Raw genomic sequence first — 22,025 nt, forward strand, 5'->3', positions numbered from 1 at the left:
TATAATTGCAGAAACCATTTAGTTACTGCTTTTATGCCCAAGTCATGATGGAGGTTTTCTGGGTGTCCCAAACAGAGACACAAAAATCCTTTCCTGTTCTGCAGTTGGCCGAAATGTCTCTTTCAAGCCTCACTGTCTTGCAACTTCAGGGGATCTGACACCAACAGAAACGTGTGTCACTGGCTGTGGAAATTCATATTTGGAGCTGCAAATCTGTATTTGGCAGAAGATGGGAATGGTATGATTGCAGCTGAGATCACAGCTACAATAAGTCAACTCATCAACTTCTTAACTGCTGTCAGGTTGCCATGGAAGTGAATGGCACTTCCTGCTGACACTGTTGGCGATGGCAATTAGTCCATCCTTGATTTCAGGTATATGAATTGGATGGACAGAGGTGAGGTCACGTTTATAACTGTACTCTGCTCTGAAAGGAGAGCTTTTTAAATCTGATCAGCAGTTCCAAATGTGGTAGATGATGAAATTGGTTTCAGGATAATTTTAGGGCACAGGACAGAATCCTGCAAATATAAGTAGCCAAGTTAGCAAAAATTATGGAAAATTTGAGGAAATTGTTTAGTGACTTCAACTATATTGATGCCCCAAGCAGACATACATAGGTTAGCAGAACACTGAAGAACAAATGTCTGTTTGCCAGCATGCTGGAAATGTAGGGAGGTCCTGGCAGCCAGCCTAAATTCTTGTGTTTTAACAGTAGTATGAGATGATTTAAGTCCAGGATTTCATCTATAGCCTTCTGAGAGCACTGCTCATTCGATGTAAATCAGTAAAATAGAAAGGCTCATTGTGTGACTGACATGATGGGGCATTTTCGACAATTTTGCTTGTTCCTCATAAAATAAAGTGGCTAGTTTAGCATTCCGGATCTTCAAGTATTACAGCTGATTGACCTAAAAATATGTAAAATAGCTGTAAACTCTAGATTTTCATCTTAGCCGTAGTAGAATGGGTAACAGTTCTCTATAAAAGAAACAAAGGTGGCTTGATAGTTGGTGTAAAAAACGTTGCCATATCATGTCTTTTCCCCTCCCAAATACAAATCACAGGTCTTCACCTTTGCCTTTAACAACTGAAATGTTTATAAACTGAAATAAAGCAAGCCTAAGGAGGAAAAGAACTATCAGACAATCTCAAATACTTTTCTTGATGTGCCTCACAAAAATGTCCTGTTGTTACTGTGGTGATAAGGTTAGGCACGAAAACTGCAGTTGAACAGGTGAGAGACTGGTTCTTGCAAACTTCTTGCAGGGGTAAAGAAGCACTGCCTTGGACAATTGCTAACAATAATTTGGGAGAGTTCTTTTTACGCATATGTTGCAATTTTGTGACATGTGTTGGCAAACAAAAGCTATTTGTGGTTGAAATGAGGGAAGAAGGAAAGTTGCTGGGAATTGCATGAAGTACAATAGGTGACATCACAGTATCATAAATTCATGCAGAAGTAATAGTCAAGAAACTGAAATCAAAGTTTTGAGGAGGTGCTTCAATAGGGCTGACCCAGCTTCCTCTGAAGTCAGTAAAGATCTTTCAGTTAATTTGAGGAGAGCTGCGTCAAGTCTGGATGAGCTCCAGTTCTTTTCCCAGACAATGAAAGGCTGAGGTGAGGCTTCCTAAATAGGGAAAAATGTTAAATGGGCCATCAGAAGAATGAAATCACAGGATGTTTAAAACTTTTTAAGAATGCTAATGAAAGTGAGTGGTAATGATCCTGGTTTTCCAGAGAGATGATAAATAGCCTAAGATGCAAAGGGACTCTTTCCTATGCTGTGTGCTGGCTTTTCTGGAGAAAGGTCAACAAAAATACTTAATATGCTAGTACTGGGTTATTTTACAAAGGCAAACATACTTTTTTCTGAAGTAAAATATAAATATCTTGTACATATCTAAACTGTTTCTCTTGTACCCTAGAGGTCAAACTGAGCAAGGATTATAGTTTACTCTTTCTTTTCCATATGAATGGAAAGACATAGACGTTATTGACATTTCTAATGATGGGATGAATATATCCCGTTAGTTTTAATGCAAACAAGGTTAGAGCTGAGCCAAAGTACTGTAGATTTGCACTACAGAAGCAATAAACTTGTTCACAGAGCAGTAAAGATGCAGTGAATGAAATTCTTCTCTTACTCTATCTGCAACCCAGAGGCAATTCTGGATGAGGAATGGTCAGCTCGTGAGCTTTAGCTGATGACACTTTTCATTTTTTCTGTCTTCAGATATCTCAGCTTATGACAGAGACCAGTCGAGAGGGCCTGACAGAAGCAGCATTGAACCGCTATAATGCAGATAAACCCTCCCTGTACAGCTTCCCTGCTTCCCAGAGCACATATGTCGCCAGTGAAGTATCCACAGGCACCTCAGTGGCAGCATCATTTTTTGCCAGGTAAGAGAGATTTCTCATTTTTTCCTTCTCTGGAATCATAATTTCTTTCAAAGGAGATGATTCTATAATATAGTGAAGAAGTGGGGTTGACAGACTACAGCACACGTAGCAAAACATGACTATAGATACGGATGTATCACAAACTTATTACCATGAAAATGTTGGTTAAACCACCTGTATGCATTTGTCTGTAAGATAATGGGGATGATACTTCTACCATATTCTGTGAAGTATCTGTTTAACACTTGATTTGAGTGAAAATGTGATTTTGGTCCCAGAATAATGCCTGGTTTACTGACGTTTTTAGAGGGTGTATCCCTGAATAGGAAGGATGTAACCAAGTAATTTTCCAAGATAGGCAATTAATTGTATAGCTAGTTGGAGGTGGGTGGTTCTATCTGGCGGGCAGCCTTCAGGCTTCTTTATTGAATTTTACTTCCATCTAGGGCAATTATCAAGATTTCTACTTTCAGACTAAAAAATTTAGGTTTCTGATTTCAGTTTATGTCCTGTCATGCTGTTGAATTGACCTGAGGGTTTAAACTCAGCCTTGGAACACCCTTTGTGTTGAATATTCAGCCGATGTTTAAAAAAAATCTCTATGAGATAAAGTCCATTAAAAAAAAAATCTTATGGCTGTCTTTAGTAACTTGTAATTTTTTTTTTTTTTTAATTTTTTTTGTTGTTGTTGTTTTGTTTTAATGGTTGTAGCAGTTAATAAGTGAAATACGCATTATCAAGCATGGAAATTTTTTCTGTGCAGAAATATGTTCTTTACAGAACATAATCTTTTTAGCCCATGTGAATCCTTATGTAACTGAAGAAGCTGAAATAATCCTTGTCTTTTAATGCTTTTCGGTAATGAGAAGATTTACTTGGGAAGAGTTATTGGAGTAATGAAATAACAAGAGAACAAGCTATTTTTATAGCACTTCCACTTCAACCTAGTGAGAGGTCTGAATTTCAAAACACGGAGTGAACTTTTGAGTGAATGCCTCAGGCGTATTCAGGTTAACTTCCTACGCTTTAAAGAACCAACTATTAGTATTTCCACATGATTCTAGTTTATTCCAAAGACAAATGGACAACTTACAAAGTTGTTAGACTCTGTAAATCTGGAAAGAAGATTTTACTCTCCTGGTTTTACTCACAAACATGAGGACTGCATATGTTCAAGCACTGTGACACAATAAGTAAATCATGTAGGAGGATTAAGAGTAGCATTTAGAAGACCAAGTGAACATTGTTTGGAGTGCCTCTGCCATTTTTTTTCTTTACAGATGTGATGCTGCAAAAGCAAATTTGAATGGTGACCATGGTCTTGATTTGCTGCCCTTTTCTGTTTAACTGCAGGCAGTTTAAATTAAAATTGCTGAATGTACTCATATGGTAATATCTAACCAGAGTGCAGATTGGGATTAGCATGTATTTTAGCATGAATTGATTTATGGAGATGGCTCAACTCATTTGTTCTTCATTGTTTCACTGTTTTATGCTGAGAGAATTCATTTGCTCTTAATATACACTGTTGAAATGCAAGAAAATAATTAAGTTTACTCTAAATCCCTAGTGTAAATCACAGCATTTTAAGAAGACCTTTGTTAGTTTCTAGCTGTTGGTGTGAATCTAATGTTTAGGCTGTTTATTTTTAAACTCTGTTTAGCAAGACAAACCGCCTGGGTTAGTTTTGGGTATTGCATAATTAGATTAATAGCACTTACGTAAGTCAGTTTTGTTCTGGACTTCAAGTTATATCATCTGCTTACAGCTTAAGCAGCAAATCCAAGTCAGTTGTTCACTGCTTGACCTTTTGACAAGAAAATCATGCTTATTTTCAAAATGTGGATAGCACTAATTTTTTGTGTGTGTGTGTGTCTTATGTGTCTGTTTGCATTTTTGTAAAGTTGAGGTAAGAAGCATAAGAACCTACACGTATATTATAAAATATGAAGTAGAAGGCAGTGGTTGTCAAACTCATTAACATGGTGCTCTGTTTACAGTATAAAACGTTCATTTGTACCAGGCATATGAATTCTAAACTTTTGCTTTTTCACATTGTAAGTGGCACATGGAGTAGTGACTACCAGCTATGCCTGATTTTTTTGAACATGTGTCACATGTGACATTTTCATGGTCATTAAGTAAGAAATCATTATACAGCTAGTGAAATTTGGTAATGTGAAGCTGAAGTTGGAAGTAGAAGAGTAGAAAATATTCTTCTGAAATTTGAATAATGTCCCACAGTATTTCACTCTTAAGTTCCCTAACAAGCAAAGCAAAACTCAGATGAAGCTCAGATAGAAAAGTCATCCATCATCAGGAAAAAAACCCAATTAACTAAAATGCTATAGTATAGAGGAAATGTCAAGGCATCGATGGGAACTTTTGGTTTTAATTACTTGAGAAACATCAGGCGTGGAATACTGGGAGCTCTTAATTTTTCTGTTCTCAGGCACTATGAGTCCAACAGTGATACTGACTGGCCTACAGCTGGCATTGAGCCATCAAGAAGTGTCTGAAGGCCACAGTAACTCTCAGTCTTTTAAAAAGCCAGGAGACTTATAAGTTATCTCAATACTTAACTGTAATGTTTCATGATCTATAGCTGACAGATTTCCAAGCCAACTAAAAGGGCCACAAATTCTGTGAATTGTCATTTGTTCGTATATTGCTACAAGAGAACTTAGGACATCTGAGGACTCCCATTGCACAGTATATGAATGTTTTAAAGGAACAAACATTGAAAACTGTCCCAAGTGCTCTGCTGGTAGGCATATGAATATTACATGATACAGGTATGAATAATGAATTTCTAATGGGATTCCGACATAGAAACTGCATTCAGTTGATAGCACTTTCAATGACAAGCACCAAATTTGCCTTTCTGTTCAGGGCTGTCACTCCTTTTTGTCTCAGATATCCTCCAATACATGCTAATTTAGCATTGTCTTGCTTCTTACTAGTACACACTTGTGATTAAAATAATTCATTTAATGAACACAAAATAATGGTAAGATTCTGTACACAAAACAGAATAATTTGGAGAGTATTTTTGGATTTTTACATGAGCCAGCTTTTGCCTCCAGTTTAGGTCTTTGTCGTAAGAAGCACTGCATTTTTGGGCCATCACAGTCTAAGGTGTATTAACCTCTTTCCTTGTGTCCTCCAAGCACAATGTAGGAGTTTGCTGTCTCCAGTTAAGGGAGAAGTATATGTCAGTTCTGATGCTGCCAAACTACTAAGAGAAGGACCTTCTGTTGCTTGTCTCCCTGGTGTCTCTGTGAAGCTCTATTGTGTGAAAGGGCATTGCACTGAACCTTGTTCCTGACCATGCTGGTTTCTACATGGAGAAAATTTCTGTGAATCTGACTTCAGCTTTGGCCTGACGACTCAATAAATAAACTTGCCCGTCGGAATAAAACTTCTCTATTGTGACTGGGCTGTAGAGTTTCAATGGTATCTAAAAGGGTGATAGCATGGTGCAGGAACTAGAAGTCAAAACTGAACCAGAGCTTTTCAGTTGTCCTTACCTAAAGGTTTGTGGGATTTGTTCCTGGTTGACCCTGTCACAGTAAGCTTGCTTTCTCAGAGAAGAAAAACTTTTATTGCTTCAGGACAAAGGAAAACCATAAAAGCCCATTTCTCTTTGGACCTCAGACAAAGGTAAAGATGTTTGGGGAGGGGATATTTTTAAATGGTAGTCTTGAAAGTTGTTTCCTGTTGCTGGTCAGGAAGTGTAATGGCGTCTCTTGAACAAAAGCCTGCCTCAGTCTAAAATCAGATATAGTTGTATTTGGATTAATTGAGCCTAATGGGAATATAGATAATCTTAAAAGTATCCTGAAAAAATCTGTTCTAGGGATCATTTTCCATGTGTTTATACAGCTTAAACACTAGGCAGGGTCACACAATGCTTCTGTTGTGGATGTGGGAAGGCATGTTTTCAAATGGAATGCAGAAATGTCCAGATTTTTAAAAAACTTTTTTTGGGACAAGATAAGAATAGAAAACCTTACCTTCTTGTATAACTGACGTGTAGCTACTCAGCATGGGATAAACTCTCCTTACAGTTACCACCATTCTTGGAAAAACTGCTGGTGACCCTTTCTACCCTCATTCCCTATCCCTGTGTGGTTTGACAGCTGGGGGAGGAGGAGCTGAGGCAGCCCCTTACTGTGAATGGATATTGTGAATGTTGTGTACAAAACATTGCCAAATGTTCCACAGACTTCCCTTCCACTCCTGAATCCTTTTTGAATATTTTTAAAAATTCTGGTACATATTGCATGAACTGCAAAGCTTACATGAAGACACTATATGTGGGACCCTCTTGTTAAAACTGCTTTGCTTTTTTGATGACTAAGCACTCATGCTTTGCTGTTTTTCTGCATGTGCCTGATAAACTGTCAGCTTATCACACAACTTTTAATGTTTGGTGTTTTTCCTGATAGGTACAGTATTATGTGACTTTTGTTGAAACTTAAAATGAGTTAGTCTGCACAATCTTTATGCTTACGGGGAAAATTTTTAAAGCCCAGAAGCTTAAAATTCAGAAACATCAGGGCTTTTCCTTAGAGACTGTATATTGTTTTAAATTAATGATACCATTTTAAGGTCCTGACTTGAATTTTTCAGAGGTCTGGTGGACATTCAGAAAAATGAACTTTTCCTAGCATTGCAACAGAGGATTTGTGAGAACATGTGCAGCAAAACCATGTAAGAAAGAGAGGCAGCAGCTGGCAGAGATGGACGTGGGGTGGAGTGAGTATTCTTGTACCACAGAGCCCTGCTTTGGCTTGGGAAGCTCAATGAGAGAAACATTTTCTGTGTGGCTGAAGCATTACACTACCAGATGTGGAGCCAGATCAGGAATCTTCTCTAGATAACTCCTGTAATGTGTGCAGGTACACAGCAGGCTGTGCAGGGACACTCAGGTCCTGCTGAGACACCCTTCAGGAAAGAGCCTGTAAACATTGTCAGAGAGCAGAAGCTGCTTGCAAATGACTCAGATGACAGTGTTTCTTCATGTTAAAGAATGGTGGACCCAACTGCTCTTTCAAGACATACAGTGAATCCCTGGTTTAGGCACTGCTTGAGAAGTCCTTGGTCATAGAATGATAGGATAGTTTGGGTCAGAAGGGACCTTCAAAAGTAATCTGGTCCAACCCTCCTGCAATGAGCAGGAACATCTTCAACTAGATCAGGTTGCTCAGAGCCCTGTCCAGCCTGATCTTGAATGTCTCCAGGGATGGGGCATCCACCACCTCTCTGGGTAACCTGGGCCAGTATTTCACCACCCTCATTGTAAAAAATTTCTTCCTCGTGTTTAACCTGAATCACTGCTCTTTTAGTTTAAAACTATTACCCCTTTTCCTGTTGTAATACACCCTGCTAAAAAGTGTGTCCCCATCTTTCTTATAGGCCCCTTTTAAGTACTGAAAGTCCACAATAAGGTCTCCCCAGGGCCTTCTCTTCAGGCTGAACAACCCCAACTCTCTCAGCCTGTCCTCACAGCAGAGCTGTTCCATCCCTCTGATCATGGTGGCCTCCTCTGGCCCCTCTCCAACAGGTCTGTGTCTTTCCTGTACTGAGGGCTCTAGAGCTGGACACAGGACTCCAGGACTCACCACAGCACAACAGAGGGGCAGAATCACCTCCCACAACCTACTGGCCACGCTTCTTTTGATGCAGCCCAAGATACAATTTGCCTTCTGGGTTGCAAGGACATGTTGCCTGCTCATGTCCAGTTTCTTATCCACCAGTACCCCCAGGTCTTTCTCCACAGGGCTCCTCTCAATCCCCTTGTCCCCCAGCCTGTTTTGATACTGAGGGTTGCACTGACCCAGGTGCAGGACCTTGCACTTGGCCTTGTTGATCTTCATGAGGCTCATATGGGGCCACTTCTTGAACTTGTCCAGGTTCCTCTGGATGGCATTCCATCCCTCAGGTGTGTCAACTGCACCACTAGCTTGCTGTCATCCTCGAACTTGCTGAGGGTGCACTTAATCCCAATGCTGTGTCATTGATGTCAAATAGCAATGACCTCAACATACTCAAGAGAAAATTATTTTCTGAGACTTAGATGAAAACATATTTTGGTTTCTTGCTGTCAAAACTATGCAGAACCTAATAAGATTTTCTTTCATTAGCTAAACAAACTAAATTTAACGGTTAAGTTGTGGTCAGTTTCTCAGACATTTTAAATAGCTAAACATATTTTGGTTTCTTGCTGTCAAAACTATGCAGAACCTAATAAGATTTTCTTTCATTAGCTAAACAAACTAAATTTAACGGTTAAGTTGTGGTCAGTTTCTCAGACATTTTAAATAGCTATACATTAACAACTCTGATCAGAATTTCTACTCTTTTTTTCCCTCATCCTATACTGCATAAGAAATATGTAAAAAGAAGAATGTTATGATAAAAGATCCATAGACTGTCTTTTAGTAGGAATGCTGGCAGCAAGTTTTAAAACGTCTGTAAATCATTATCACAAATATTTTTACCTCCAGAGCCACTCTTGGGTCTTACTGGTAGGGGAAATTTCAATCACAATGATTTCAGTTAACCTGAAAGACCGTGAAACAAGTATTTAAAATTGGCGCTTAGGTTTGAGTGAACAACAGCAGCTGCTTTTTCATACTTGCTCAATATTAGTCAGAAAAGTAGGAGATCTGTATTCATAGTCACTACTTTTCTGTGTTCCCCATTGTTATGACAGCCCTAACTAACAGGCCCTTTCTACTTGCTCTTATTGGTATTGTTTCATGTGTATAAAATAAATGCCAATCAAAAGGGAATCTTGACTCTGCTGAAGCTGAAGGCAGATGGGGCATAAAGAATACTCTCTTTCTATGGTTCAATGTAAAAAAAAACCCAAACCCAAAGAAGTATAACAAAAAAACCCCAACAAAACAAAACAACCACAAACCTAAAAAAGTCCTGAGCAGAAAGACTGTGTGAGCTACATGTAAGAATAACCAAATAACCAGTGCCTAGTAGTGGAGGCAATGATTTGATATGCAATAAAAAAATTAGGACTTAAGTGCCACATCTGGATAAGGGAAAGCAAATATATCTGAATGATCTCTAATTTTGCATGGTAGTTCTGTCTTGGGTCCCTAACAATTTCCAGTGATGTGTGGTGTGTTGTGGGTTTGGTGTGGGTTTGTTTGTTTGTTTGTTTGTTTTGTTTAGTTGTTTGTTTGTTTGTTTTTGTTTTTTTCCCCTTTCCTCAAAGCTGACACATTTCCCATTATACAGAATCACAGAATCGACTGGGTTGGAAAAGACCTCAGAGATCATCGAGTCCAACCCTTGGTCCAACTCTAGTCCGTTTACTAGATCATGGCACTAAGTGCCATGTCCAATCTCAGTTTAAAAACCTCTAGGGACAGCGAGTCCACTGCCTCCCTGGGCAGCCATTCCAATGCCTGATCACTCTCTCTGTAAAGAATTTCTTTCTAATATCCAGCCTAAATTTCCCCTGGTAGAGTTTAAGCCCATGCCCCCTTGTCCTATTGCTAACTGCCTGGGAGAATGAGTTTGAATGAGTTAATATCTTTTGATTACAAAAAAGTTTAGCAACAAGATTCTGGACTAGGTCTGTTTCTAACAGGAAGTGTGTAGGGCACATCTCTGAAACCATAGTGTCTGAATCTTTAGATACAGGCATGCGGCCGTTACTTAAACAAAAACTTAAAGTCTGCATTTTTAGACCTGGGTTGGAAATCTACTTGTGATATGTTTAATTTGGCATTGAACTATAAACAGAAATCATTTGAACCTTTGTGCCAGTTAGATCCACTATGCGTTAGCTGCAGATTAATAGCTTTTGTTCACAGCTTAAAGTACAGATAACGGACTTTGATTTTTAGACAGGATTTTGAGATTGATCCATGGAGCTATAAAAAGAACTAAGCTAAATTTACCCCTAGATTATTGTAGAATACTATTGTTGCAGGCTTAGCCTCAAAGCACGTAACTGATAAAATGGATGTAAAACCTCCTCGTGTTCCTAGTATCAAAGTAATCCACTTCAGATGCACAGAGGTGTTTACTTTAAGTTAACAAATACAGTCTTCTCAACTAAACAATTTTTTTTTTTTTTTAATTATTTAGAACAATGTAAAGTAGCAAATTACTACCTAGGAACAATTTATTGACCATTGAACAGAGAAATTAAAATTCCAGTCCGTGGAAGGTGTGTTACTTTGATGTTATGTCTGCATTGAAATATGCTACACCTGCTTCTGTGCACTGCACAAGGAGAGTGCTTCCTGATTTGCACTTGCCCTACATGTGGTAGGTTTTGTATTGATAATAATGGCAATCACTGAATAATGTTATTGTGAATGGTTGTCAAGATCTGGAGTGTCTTGTATAACTAGCCTTTCACAGTATTGAGAAATGTTGATAATTTTCTAAGTAAATCTCCCCTTTCCTCCCTTTTTCTGTGGAAGGTTTTGAGATAGTATGTTGTTTCTCTGTCAGTTGGAGACTTCCAGTTTCATCTTATAATTATCTGGTTCTGTAAAGCAAAGGACTGCTTAAGATATTATTTTAAAATGGATGTCTCTGAAGTAAGCTTCATTATATCAGTTTTTTCTAATATATTAATATATTGCCTGAAAACCAGAATCTTAAAGTTTTTCTGATTCCTGTAAGAATCTGTGGTGTTTTGTTACGTTTTTTTTCTATAAATTTGTGAGTACTTTGCATCATTTTTGGTTTTACTTTTTTATGTACACAAGTTCTTGAACTTGCATTTAGACTTAATTTGCCATATTATTTTTATATGATCGGTTATGTTCAGTCTTTAAATCTAAGAAAATAATTTAGGAATGCAATACATTCAAATGTGCTTTTCCCTTCTTTTCTTTTGTCTGCTTATTTTCTCAAGTAGAACTCCATGAAAATTTATGGTAACCATGGACACCACTAGCTAGTAAGCAAATGCTGTCCATCTCAGATCCTAGAGTCAATAACTGATTATATTACAATGAAAAGGGCCAGTAATGCAAACACCAACTTAATCTCCTTCATGCAATGTACGTGCTTTGTAGAACCCCTGGGCTTTGTGTAGCTTCTGTCAAGGTAGAAGGAGGTAACCAAGACAATGCCTGTCTTTGCTAGCTAGCAATGGCTTTTGTCCGATGTTTCTGAGATGTTACCTCAGCTCAAAGTTTGCTTTCTCTGTTTGTAGCTCACTGATTGCTGCTATTATAGGTAAGAAGCTTTAGACCTGTAAATGACTCTTCTGGCCCCATTCTTACTGCAACTCAAGACGTAGATCTTGTGTACTGATAAACGCTTTGCATTGCCAGGAAGAGTATTTGATGCTGACGTGATCACACTGATTATTTTACTGGTTTGCTAAGGAAGGAGGCAGTTTTTCATGGATTTGTATTCCTAATTCTCATAGGTGATTTTGAGCATTCAGTATAAAAGTACATAGGTGTATGGAAGCTGAACTCATGCTGCTCTCCATACACTATGCTAAAACAGAGGGAACTTTTTTCTACTTCTCACCTCATCTTGTGATTTCCTGCTGATTTCAATAGATTGCAAAGGAGGAGGCTAACTAAGGGTGGGTTCGGTCTTCTAATTTCTAAGCAGGCTTTTGAGATGCCAGAATACTTGCTTTGTGAACACCTGTTCCCCACCAATTTAGGAAAACTTAAAAGGAACTGAGGCTATTTCCTTCCCTCGGCACTGCCTTTCCCTGCACCTGACATGTACATTGAGAAAAATTGCTAGCAGCATATGCAGTAATCCGTCAGCACCTGTTAACAAAAACTCCTGGTGTTTAGTCTTGCCTTTTACTCTTAGGGCAGTGGAAATAAAAATGGACAGCATTAATCTTCTGACTTCTAGTATAGCTGTGACTGCCAACTATAGTATAGGCAACTTCATGTTGATTTACTGTTTTGCATATTTCTTGCTTCCCTTAAATCTTGACATAAGAGTTCTGATTTATAGTGTCTCTATCTTGGCTTGTGGAGAGAGAAAGATGAATTGTTGTAGTTGCACTGTCTATAGCAGAAAATTATATGCACCACCAGTTGTTTTTTCCCTCTGTTTTTAACACCATCAAACTAACCTTCACTCATAGAGATCATAAATCCATAGTAACAAGACGTTTTCCTAAACACCTGGAAGTTCAGAGTGGCAAACTTTTTCTTCTGATTACTGCTTTCCTGTTACAAGAAGTGCTGTTACAGTGCTGCCCCAGCAGCCTTGAAATTCCCGCTGTGATTTACCATGCCTATAGAGTTCTCCATTGCCTGCTTGAAGAGTCAGTGTTTTCTTAACCTTAAGAGCAATCTATTCAATCTCTGAGTGGCTTTTCCTTGCAATTACCAATGAATACAGACCATTTTAGTTTTCCTTGCTCATAGAACAGAAACTCCAACAAGAAAATGGGTTGAAATGTTGAAGTATTTGTTTATTGCCAAATAATTTAACATTAGGCAGACAACTGCCAATTGGGCTTGTATATATGCATCTTTGTGATATGGTTATAGAATATGATAAGACCACAGTATACCTGTATATGTGACTAGGTGGATTGTAGCAAGTAGAGATTTAGAACCTCACCTCTTTGGTCATCTGTGGATTAAACATGATGCCCATTTTACAGCTGTTGTCTATTGGCATATTTCAGTCAAAACATTGGTTTAGTCTCTTCCTAGTAACTCAAGTTCAGGATTGCACGCATGCCTTGCATGCAGGACTGGGACTCCAGAGCTTTGGACCATGCATCTTGATTTGACAAGACTAGATGCCTTTCATGAGACAGGTCTGTTAAAGGAGAAAACAAAAAGTGAGTGCACACATCTAGGAAACAAGTAATTACAGGAGCATTGCAGCTAACAGACAATTTCCCCTGTGAATGTATTTCTTCAGATTTCATGACTTTGTCTTGTAGCTTTAGAGGTTTTCTTATGCTTGAGGAATTCTAGAGGCTTTTTTCTCAAGTGTATTTTCTCTTGTTTAATGAAGAATTGGCAGCGATTTCTTCAGTCAAAGTGTTGACAAGGTCTGCCTTTTGTATTCGGCTGTCTATTTTCAGGAAATCAATAGAGACTCAATTCTTTTAAGATCTTTATTCTTCTGGTTAAAATTGGTTAATGGATTCAAATGTCCTTGTAAGGTATAGACAAAGAGATTCACTTGGATTACATATTAGTCATCTCATTTCTTTGAATAAGCAGACTTAAAAACTACTGCTGATAACTAGCGAGGCAATCTTTGGTTTTATTATCCCAACAGTCATGAGAGAGAGGAACCAAGCTAGTTACTCTGTTGTGAGAATCACAGCAGTAATTTCTCAGAATCTAACAAGGAATGCTGATTAAGTGAAAACCGTGGAAATCTAGCCCAAGACAGAAAAGACAATATTAGCAGAAATTATTTCTGTTTATTCTTTGAATACCTCTTTGTATGCAAATACAGGGAGAAATCACTCAGCCTTTCATTAGAAAGGAAAAAGTACACAGAGGGAAATTGTACAGCATTGTGTCTCATGTTCAAGCCATCTGTAAGCAACCTGAGTTACTAACCTGTGCAGGATGGAGCATATCAACACTATATGAAAGTTCAAAGTTGCCCATTTCTGCTTTTGCTTTTTATTACTGGAAGATAAATGAATGTCAATCTAAAGTTTCTTGTTGCAATAGCTATTCCTTTTCCAGCTCTGCTCTTTCACCATGTTTGTCCCTTCCCACAGCAGCATTAACCTTTAATTCAACTGTGTGAAGTATCTGACTAGTTGTGCATGGTGAAAAAATGTCCGAGTTATGTAAAACTTTATATTTTTATATGTGCAAGATGTCACTATTGAGACATTCCCAAGGGACGCTCCTTTAGTCTAGGCCAGTTAATTCGCCTCGGACTTCTTGTTTGAACCTTGCTTGTTCAAATTCATTTTGGGTGTCTCCATGGGAGACCATAGTAGAGGGTGTGCTCCAAACCTAGCATTTCTGTAAACCTCAACCATTACCTGTTGCAAGTAAGACATAAATCATCATGAGATAAAAAGTAATTCCTTGGATCTTTTGATTTGTAAGAGTCTTTAGGTTTCAAACCCTCAGATGCTTGGTGTATGTGTGTTCTGTTTTGTTTTGTTTTTTCTTCTTCCTACATGCATGAAGGTTAGAAGTGGGCTTGCATGATGAAAGCTGAGAAAAATAATCCTATGATATCACAAGTTGAAGAGAAACATTCTTTATTACAGAACTCATGAAATAATGTTGAGAGCTGATAAGAATGAGGAATACATATATCTTCTGAATCAAGCTATGCATGAGAATGGAACTAGGAGGAAGGAAAACAATAAGAAACTCTGAAAGGGAAACAAAAATATTTAATTAAGTCATGGAATTCTGTGAGCATCAGAGAGCTAATATGCCACTATTTAAGGAGAGTTTAGTGGAACAATCCAGACCTCCAAGAACAATACTGGGCATGATACTGATCCAGGGCAAACAGGAAAATACTTGTGAGGGGATGCAATTAAAAAGAAAAAAAAAGTGAAAAATCTTGCCAATAAGTTTAGGATTATGGAAAACTGGTATTGGCCATACTGTTTTGAAATGTTTTTCCTGAGGTAATTACATGTTTAGTTAATGAAGTACAACTGATACAATCTATGTGGATTTCACTGAGCTATTTGGGTTAACACTCTGAATTTTTGATGAATACATTACAGCAATGTGAAACAAATTGGGAATGCATTAAATAGACTAAACTAGATGAAGTTATGTATTATGCTAAATGACTCTGCTTGTGTTGGGATTCTGTACAGAATGCCATGGGGTACCAACTGGAAAAAATATTGTTAAACTTTTCAGGTGGTGTTGGGAAGGTTGTCAGTAAACAGATTGCTTTATCTTCTGGGCCAACAATAGGTGTTGAATCAGAGCCAAATGTCATAGCATAAATCCAGTAGTAAAGAACACAGACCATGCTTACAGAATAGGGGCTTATGTACTGAGAAGCGCTCACTGGAAAGGATCTGTGTGTCTTGGTTAATTAGTTGCATATGAGCACACAGTGGGACACTGGCTAGGAGGATTAATTAAACTTTTGGATATCTGTAAGAATAAGAACATAATAAGAGAGACTGGGAAGTTACTTTAACTCTGCATTTGGAATAGATATGACCACTGTTAGTATACTTTATCTAGTTCTGATGTTCACAGTCAAGAAAGATGCTGAAAAAATGGAGAAGCCTCAGAGAAGAGACACTAAGATGATTAAAAGTTTGGAAAACATGCCTCTCAACAGCTTGACTTTAGTTTATCATGTGGATTTAGAGAGATGTGTTGACAGTGTGCAGGGAACAGAAACGTGATACTAGAGGGTTCTTCAGTCTAGCAGACAAAAGCATGTCAAGATATAATGGCAGGAAGCTGAATGTAGACAAACTCAGAATCCTAATGAAATGTGCATGTTTAGGAAAGGGCAATGACATGCTGTAATGAACAAGAGTAGCAGAGAGTTCTCTTTTAGTGCATGTTTTTTAAATTAAAATCGATATTGGAACAAAAAAAGGCTGTAGTTAACCGCAGGTTGAGGGGCTTTAAGAGATTTAATGTAGGGAAGATCCATCACTTTTGTTATGCTGGAAGTTACATTAGAGAGTCATAATAGTCTCACTTAACAATCTGGGAAGATGTACTCACTTGTGTGTGAAGGTGCAGCAACAAGGAATAGTATTTCTGCTCCTCTTTAGACAGCAATGCTGTAACAAAGCACAAGAAAGAACTGCCATGAAGGAAGGAGCAGACTATTCAGTTTGTTAATTTAGCTAAGAATGAGTAACAAGAAAGTCTTTCAATTGACATGTTGGTGGGTTTTTGGGTTGTTTGTTTGTTTTTTTTTTTGTTTTGTGGGGGTTTTGTTTGTTTTTTGGTCAATGAACTTCAGAGATGTTTGTGGGTTTTATTTGTTGTTTGTTGGGTTTTAAACTGTTAGTATCTGGAATTTTCATTTTTGCATTTTTACACAAAAAGATGTGGGAATCTTTGTTTCTTTCATGGATTCTCTGGGCACACATCTGCTGAAGTGGTGGGTTGTTTTCCTGCTCTTTTGAGAATCCATCCATTTCTTGTCTGTATCAGAAAGCACATCAGTATATATCATTTAAAAAACAAACAAAACAAGCAAACAAACAAAAAAAACCACACACACACAAAAAAACCCAAAACCAAAAAACCCCACACGACTTCCTAAAGTTATAAATGCTTTAGATCTTCCTTTGCCACTTGGATTGAGGATGGCAGTCGGCAAAAGTGATGGGCATTCATTGCTGACAGAAGTAGATCAGTAAAAATCATATGAGTTGGAGAAGAGCATCTGAATATTTTGACATATAAATTAGAGTGGAGAAGTTAGCAGCCAAAGCTGAAATAAAAAACATATTGCATCTGAAGGCAAAGGCTTTGGGGCAAATTTCTGTGCTTTAAAATTACTGGGATGAAACCAAGGGAAAAAAAAAAAAAATCCCAGCTGTTCCTCTTGATGGCTCATAAAATCTGAATAAAGTCCTTCAAGGGCTTTTTTTATAGGGAGAGACTATTTTTTGTATGTGTAGTTATGGCAGCATCTGGTTCCCATCTCTGGGAATTCAGAGAGTCCACAGGCACCGACATGCTGTCTGCTGCAGAGAAGCTCTACAACACAGATAAACGGTTCAGACAAGTGCTCAGTATGTAATGTAATTGTCTGCAAGCTGGAAAGATGTTGGTGTTTGCTGGGATGAGGCAAAATCTGAATCAGTGAAGTTGGATTAACATAAGCAATAGGAGCAGCCCTTGCTTAAAATTTCCTTTGTTCACCTGTGAAGAGTGGACTGATAAGCCAGCAACACCTGAGTCAATAGGATTAATCAGTCAGAGAAGGTAAGCAAGGCATACCTAAACCAAGAGAAGTTGGTGAGTTTTCACAGAGACTATATCCTTCACAGAGGGTTCAAACAAAGGGATTGGTAAACTGATTTTCAACAAATTTGAGCAGGAAATATAAAGGGCCTTTTATGAATAATCACATTGGTCTTAGTAACTGTTGAATGCAAAGAAAAGCAGAATTTGTCTCAGTTGTTTCTGGTTCATCATATTTGTCATTCTAATGCCTCATCCTTTCTACAAACAGGATTTGTGTGTAAGAAGTAATCACATTGTTATCTTATGTGAAATTATATTGCATCATGGTAAGAGTTTGCTACACATTATTGACATGTGGTATCAAAGAAAGCAAAATCTTCAGGATGCCTTGAACATGGTCACAGACACAGCACTGATTTTCTGGGTTATATAGCACTCAGCACATTGTTTTTGCTTAACAAGTAGTATGATAGATCAAATAGAGAGGGCATGTAAAAATTTCACTTCTCTTACGGCTAGAGATGGAGTCGACCTCAATAATAGTCAAATATGAAATGCATTTAAGTACAACTCAGTGCCTGAATGAAGTTTACCATCATCCCAGGATATCTGCTTGTGCACATACATATACAGAAGAGCTGATAGCAGATATCCTTTGTGCCTGAGGGGCCCACCACTGTGCTGTTTGTATAGTAACCTAGAAGCTAGTGTGTTTCTCCAGAAAACTTGAGAACTGGATTCTAGGCATCCCTGGACCTGAAAAGAGTAAAAAATGACAGCTCATGCAACCCAAAAGAAAGATTTTAAGTAATACACAGGGGTAGAATTAGGTCCTCACTCTAATAATGTCAGCTGAGGATATGCCACTGTGTAGGGAGGAATGTGGGATTCCCAGGGCTGCTGGCTGTGAGTGAGAGGGAGCAAGCCCTTCCCTAGACCTGGTGAGCAGCTCTGGGCATGTGCTGTGGCTGCTGTTGTCTTCCTTCAGCAGCCCCATCTAAAATAAAGGAGAGGTGCCAGCCTTTATGTGTGACTTTGTGACTACTCTCAGAAAGAAATCTGGGGCCCTTTTTCATACAGGTGCGTAGTTCTATGCTACAAACGTGTTGTGGTCTGGGATAGAGAGAATATTTGAGAAATGTCTGTCTTCAGCATTTCCTATGGGTCAGCTTATTTGTTTGCAGCATGCCAAGCTGGGGTGATGTTGAGGAAAATGCCGGAATCTTCCTACACTCTGTGCATAGAAATTAAGTACATAACCTGAGGTTTTGACTTTCCCATTAATAGAGTTGATAAGAAATTGCCATGCCAAAGGATGGCACAGATCTAGGCTGAAGTTTACACCTGAATCTGACGAGTATGTTCAGACTAGAAGTTTCACGTTTAATTTGCATTACAAATAACACGTACATTGTGAATACAATAACCATGTATTGCTAGAATACAAATTTCAAAATTTTCTAGAGATCAGGTTTCCAAGAGCACCAAAATGGGAATGATTCAGGAGCCTAAATCCCATTTTCAAAAATTTTTGAAACATTTCTGAGCTTAAGTAACGGTGCGTACCACTGGAATCTACATTCTTGCACATCTAAGTAACTTCTAAAAATTGTACCTGTGAAGTGGTTACAACTTCTTCAGAATTTCCAGGGGGCAGATTTTGCAGCAGCTGTATTTCTGGTTCTGCCATAAAGTACTATTCCTGTATTTTGAAAATTATGTTTATTTTTATTTCCTAACAAATAATTACACTTAGACCCCAAACACATTATACAATATGTTGGCTCAAAGGGGCAATATCCTAAATGAAAACAGATCCTTTTCTTTTTCTTCATGCCAGCTCTTTGTTTAGTAGTATGGCAATCGCACACACATATCCCAGATGTTCATGGAAACAAAATTCCTCTTTAATTTACAGCAGAATCTGGTTTTATCCCTTGCTGGCTTTGTGTTTGTCAAACACACAAATGTTTGAAGCCTTATACTCAAATATACTACAGTAGTATCTAATATGCCTTTTAAAAGCTAATGTTTGTAAAATCACAGAATAATTCAGATTGGAAGGAAGACCTGGAGGTCAGCTAGTCCATCTCCTTACTCAGAGCAGGCCCAGTTACATCAGGTTCATATCTCATGGAGCTCTGCATATCTCTGGATGGAGTTTCTAGAACTTATGTGTCCCTGTTTCAGTGGCTGGCTATGCTTATGATTTTAAAAAAAAATCTTTACTTATAAATTTGAATTTCCTATGTTGCAATTTGTGTCTTTTGCCTCTCCTTCTGTCCCTGTGCATCTCCAAGCATGAGTCTGGCCCTGTCTTCGCTAAATCCTCTCATCAATTGTAGGCAGCACTAAAAGATCCCTGGCAACTACTCAAGGCTAAGTAAATCCAATTCTCTCAGCATCTCCTCATACAGTACGTGCTCCAGCCCTGACCATTCTGGGTGTTTATCTTGAAGGACAAAGATCGTCGTCTCACTGGAAAGAAGATCATGGAGATATGCCTTCAGTGAGATGCTGTGCTAGATACATAAACTGCTTATATCAGAAATCTGCTGTGCATGCGGTTCAGCTTTGCTTGGACTGGTCTTAGAGATCACGCTCAAAATCTGAATTTTAAGAGTCAGGTTTTAATCCCTGAAGCTGAATATATTTGCCATTGCTTTTACCTGAGCAATAAATAGTCAGGAGAGAGTAAAACGATTACATATTTGGTAAGAAGATGCAGGATTTTGGATTTTAGGTGTAGTAATTTCTACAGCTAATGTTTGCTTTGCTCTGCTCTTCTTGTAGTGAATATGGGTAATACTGTGGAACACCCACAGTGGTTCATTTGTATTTGCTTTGCAAAGTCTTTGGCTGGAAGTCAGAGGGCATTGACAGCCTGTGCCTCTGTTTCACATTCTAAGGAACTGTTAAATATTAATGTTTCATGGAAGAAGCCATCATCACAGACTGTACCAATTTAGGCACCAGATGACTGTGCTGGCTGCAGAAGGTTTTTTGCCTGGAGAGCTTTTTTTGTGTGGGTTGCTGCTATGGCCTAAGGGGCATGAAAGTTCAGCTAATGCCAAGGTCTTGTCAGGTGCTGCAGGGCTGGTGGTTCCCCATGGGGGTAGCAGGGCTGGGCAGCCAGGGCCTGTCCCACCGCCCTAGCTAGGAGTAGCCGAGGGACACCAGGGCAGCCCCAGCTCTGGGCATCAGGCATGTCCCTGGGAATGGGATGGAGATGTGGGCCTGGCTTGGTGTGGCCCATGGCAGGACAGGGTGTTGGGGAGCTTGAGATGATCCCTGCTGCAGCATTGCTGGGGCAGGGACTGTTGTCCTCAGGGGCTGACATGGCTTCCTGGGCTATAGGCAGGTGTGGGGAGCACTTTGGAGCTGTGCAGAACTTGGAAGGACCATGGGTGCCCTCAGGGCCCTGACAGACCTGGAGTTGGGGCTGAGCTTAGGGAGAAGGGCAAAGCCTGGACCTGCAGTAGGTGGAAAGTGTAACAGTGCAGGCTGCAAAAGGGTTTCTCCTCTGTGAGGTTGTTCATGTGGGCCTTGGTGCTGGGGGAGATAAATCTTAGCTAAAGCCTGGGATTAGGGTTAGAAGGTGAAAACCCAGAGCTGCCTCTGGCAGGGGGCTGCAAGATTTGCAGAGGAATTTGGCTTGAGGATCTGATTAACACAGGAGAGGGGAAGAACTGCTGCAAAAATTACAAGACTGTGAGCATCTCAGATTCTCAGAGCACACCCCAATCCTGTGTCTGTAGCATATGAGAGATAGGCCAATAATTAGACTTGTCTGAACTGTAATTGTTGTTGGATTGCTCAGTTTCTTCAGCACTTTTTATTTTCACACAGGAACTAGTATAATTTCAAACTTCTTTTGACTCTCACTATGGAGAGTCAGCAGAGATGAATACAGGAGTGACATTCATCTCCATGAGCCTTATTGCATTGGCAACCAACTAGCACTGCTCTAGTTTTCTTATTGCTTCAGCTACTAGTGAAAGAGGGAATAGGGAAGAGTCAGGAAATTCAGCCCAGGCAGAATTCATTTTGCACACAAGCCAAAGAAAAGCAGCAGCAAGTGCTAATTACAGTTTTTAAGTGAAGCATTTACTCTTTGTGTCTGTTTGCAAACATCAAATTCCCTCCATACCCACATAGTTGGAGACACAAAGATGATACTGGAGCATGAAAATACTTACTTGTCTATAAACTGATGTCAGACTTTCCTCCTTAGTATGAGTATTAGAATAGGAGACTGTTTCACTTGCTCAGTGAGCATCTCTTGACTGGCTGGATTGCCTAGTTTTGCCCAACACCTTCAGGCCTGACAGGCACAGTGGTAAGTGCTCACAGAGAATCCCTATTCACTCTCGATTCTCCCCTACTTTAGGGAGGTTGCTGTCTTCTGACTGTTGCTTTTATTTTTTTATGAGCTCACAAGTCTTTAGACAGTGCCCCACATTGAACTGGAATTTTATTCTGGACAATAGTAGGAATAATGTTTTTATTTAGAATTCCTCTGTAAAGGGAAAATTCATATTCCCTTTCTTCATTCTTGCTGCAAAGTTGATGTTGCAGCACCTGGTGAGTTGTACTTGAGCCCATGAGACCTGGTTGGTACCATCTCTTCCCTATGCCCTGCTTTCTCAGGAAGAAGTGAAGGAGCACACAATACTCCTACCAGGCTCCTGGTCTGGATGCCAGCACAAAGGGCTGAGACAGCTGGAGGGACA

At 39.1% G+C, this 22,025-nt stretch overlaps 1 protein-coding gene across 1 annotated transcript in view; it reads left to right on the forward strand.

Moving 5' to 3' along the window:
- The window catches only part of KIF26B (kinesin family member 26B), a 306,955-nt gene that overhangs the window by 118,972 nt on the left and 165,958 nt on the right, over positions 1-22,025 (forward strand). The window contains exon 4 of the mRNA XM_065057896.1: positions 2,238-2,404. Coding sequence (XP_064913968.1) covers positions 2,238-2,404 — 167 coding nt within the window. The remainder of the gene's footprint in view (positions 1-2,237; positions 2,405-22,025) is intronic.

The sequence above is a fragment of the Columba livia genome, chromosome 3 (genome assembly GCF_036013475.1).
Source record: "Columba livia isolate bColLiv1 breed racing homer chromosome 3, bColLiv1.pat.W.v2, whole genome shotgun sequence".
Classification (NCBI taxonomy): domain Eukaryota; kingdom Metazoa; phylum Chordata; class Aves; order Columbiformes; family Columbidae; genus Columba; species Columba livia.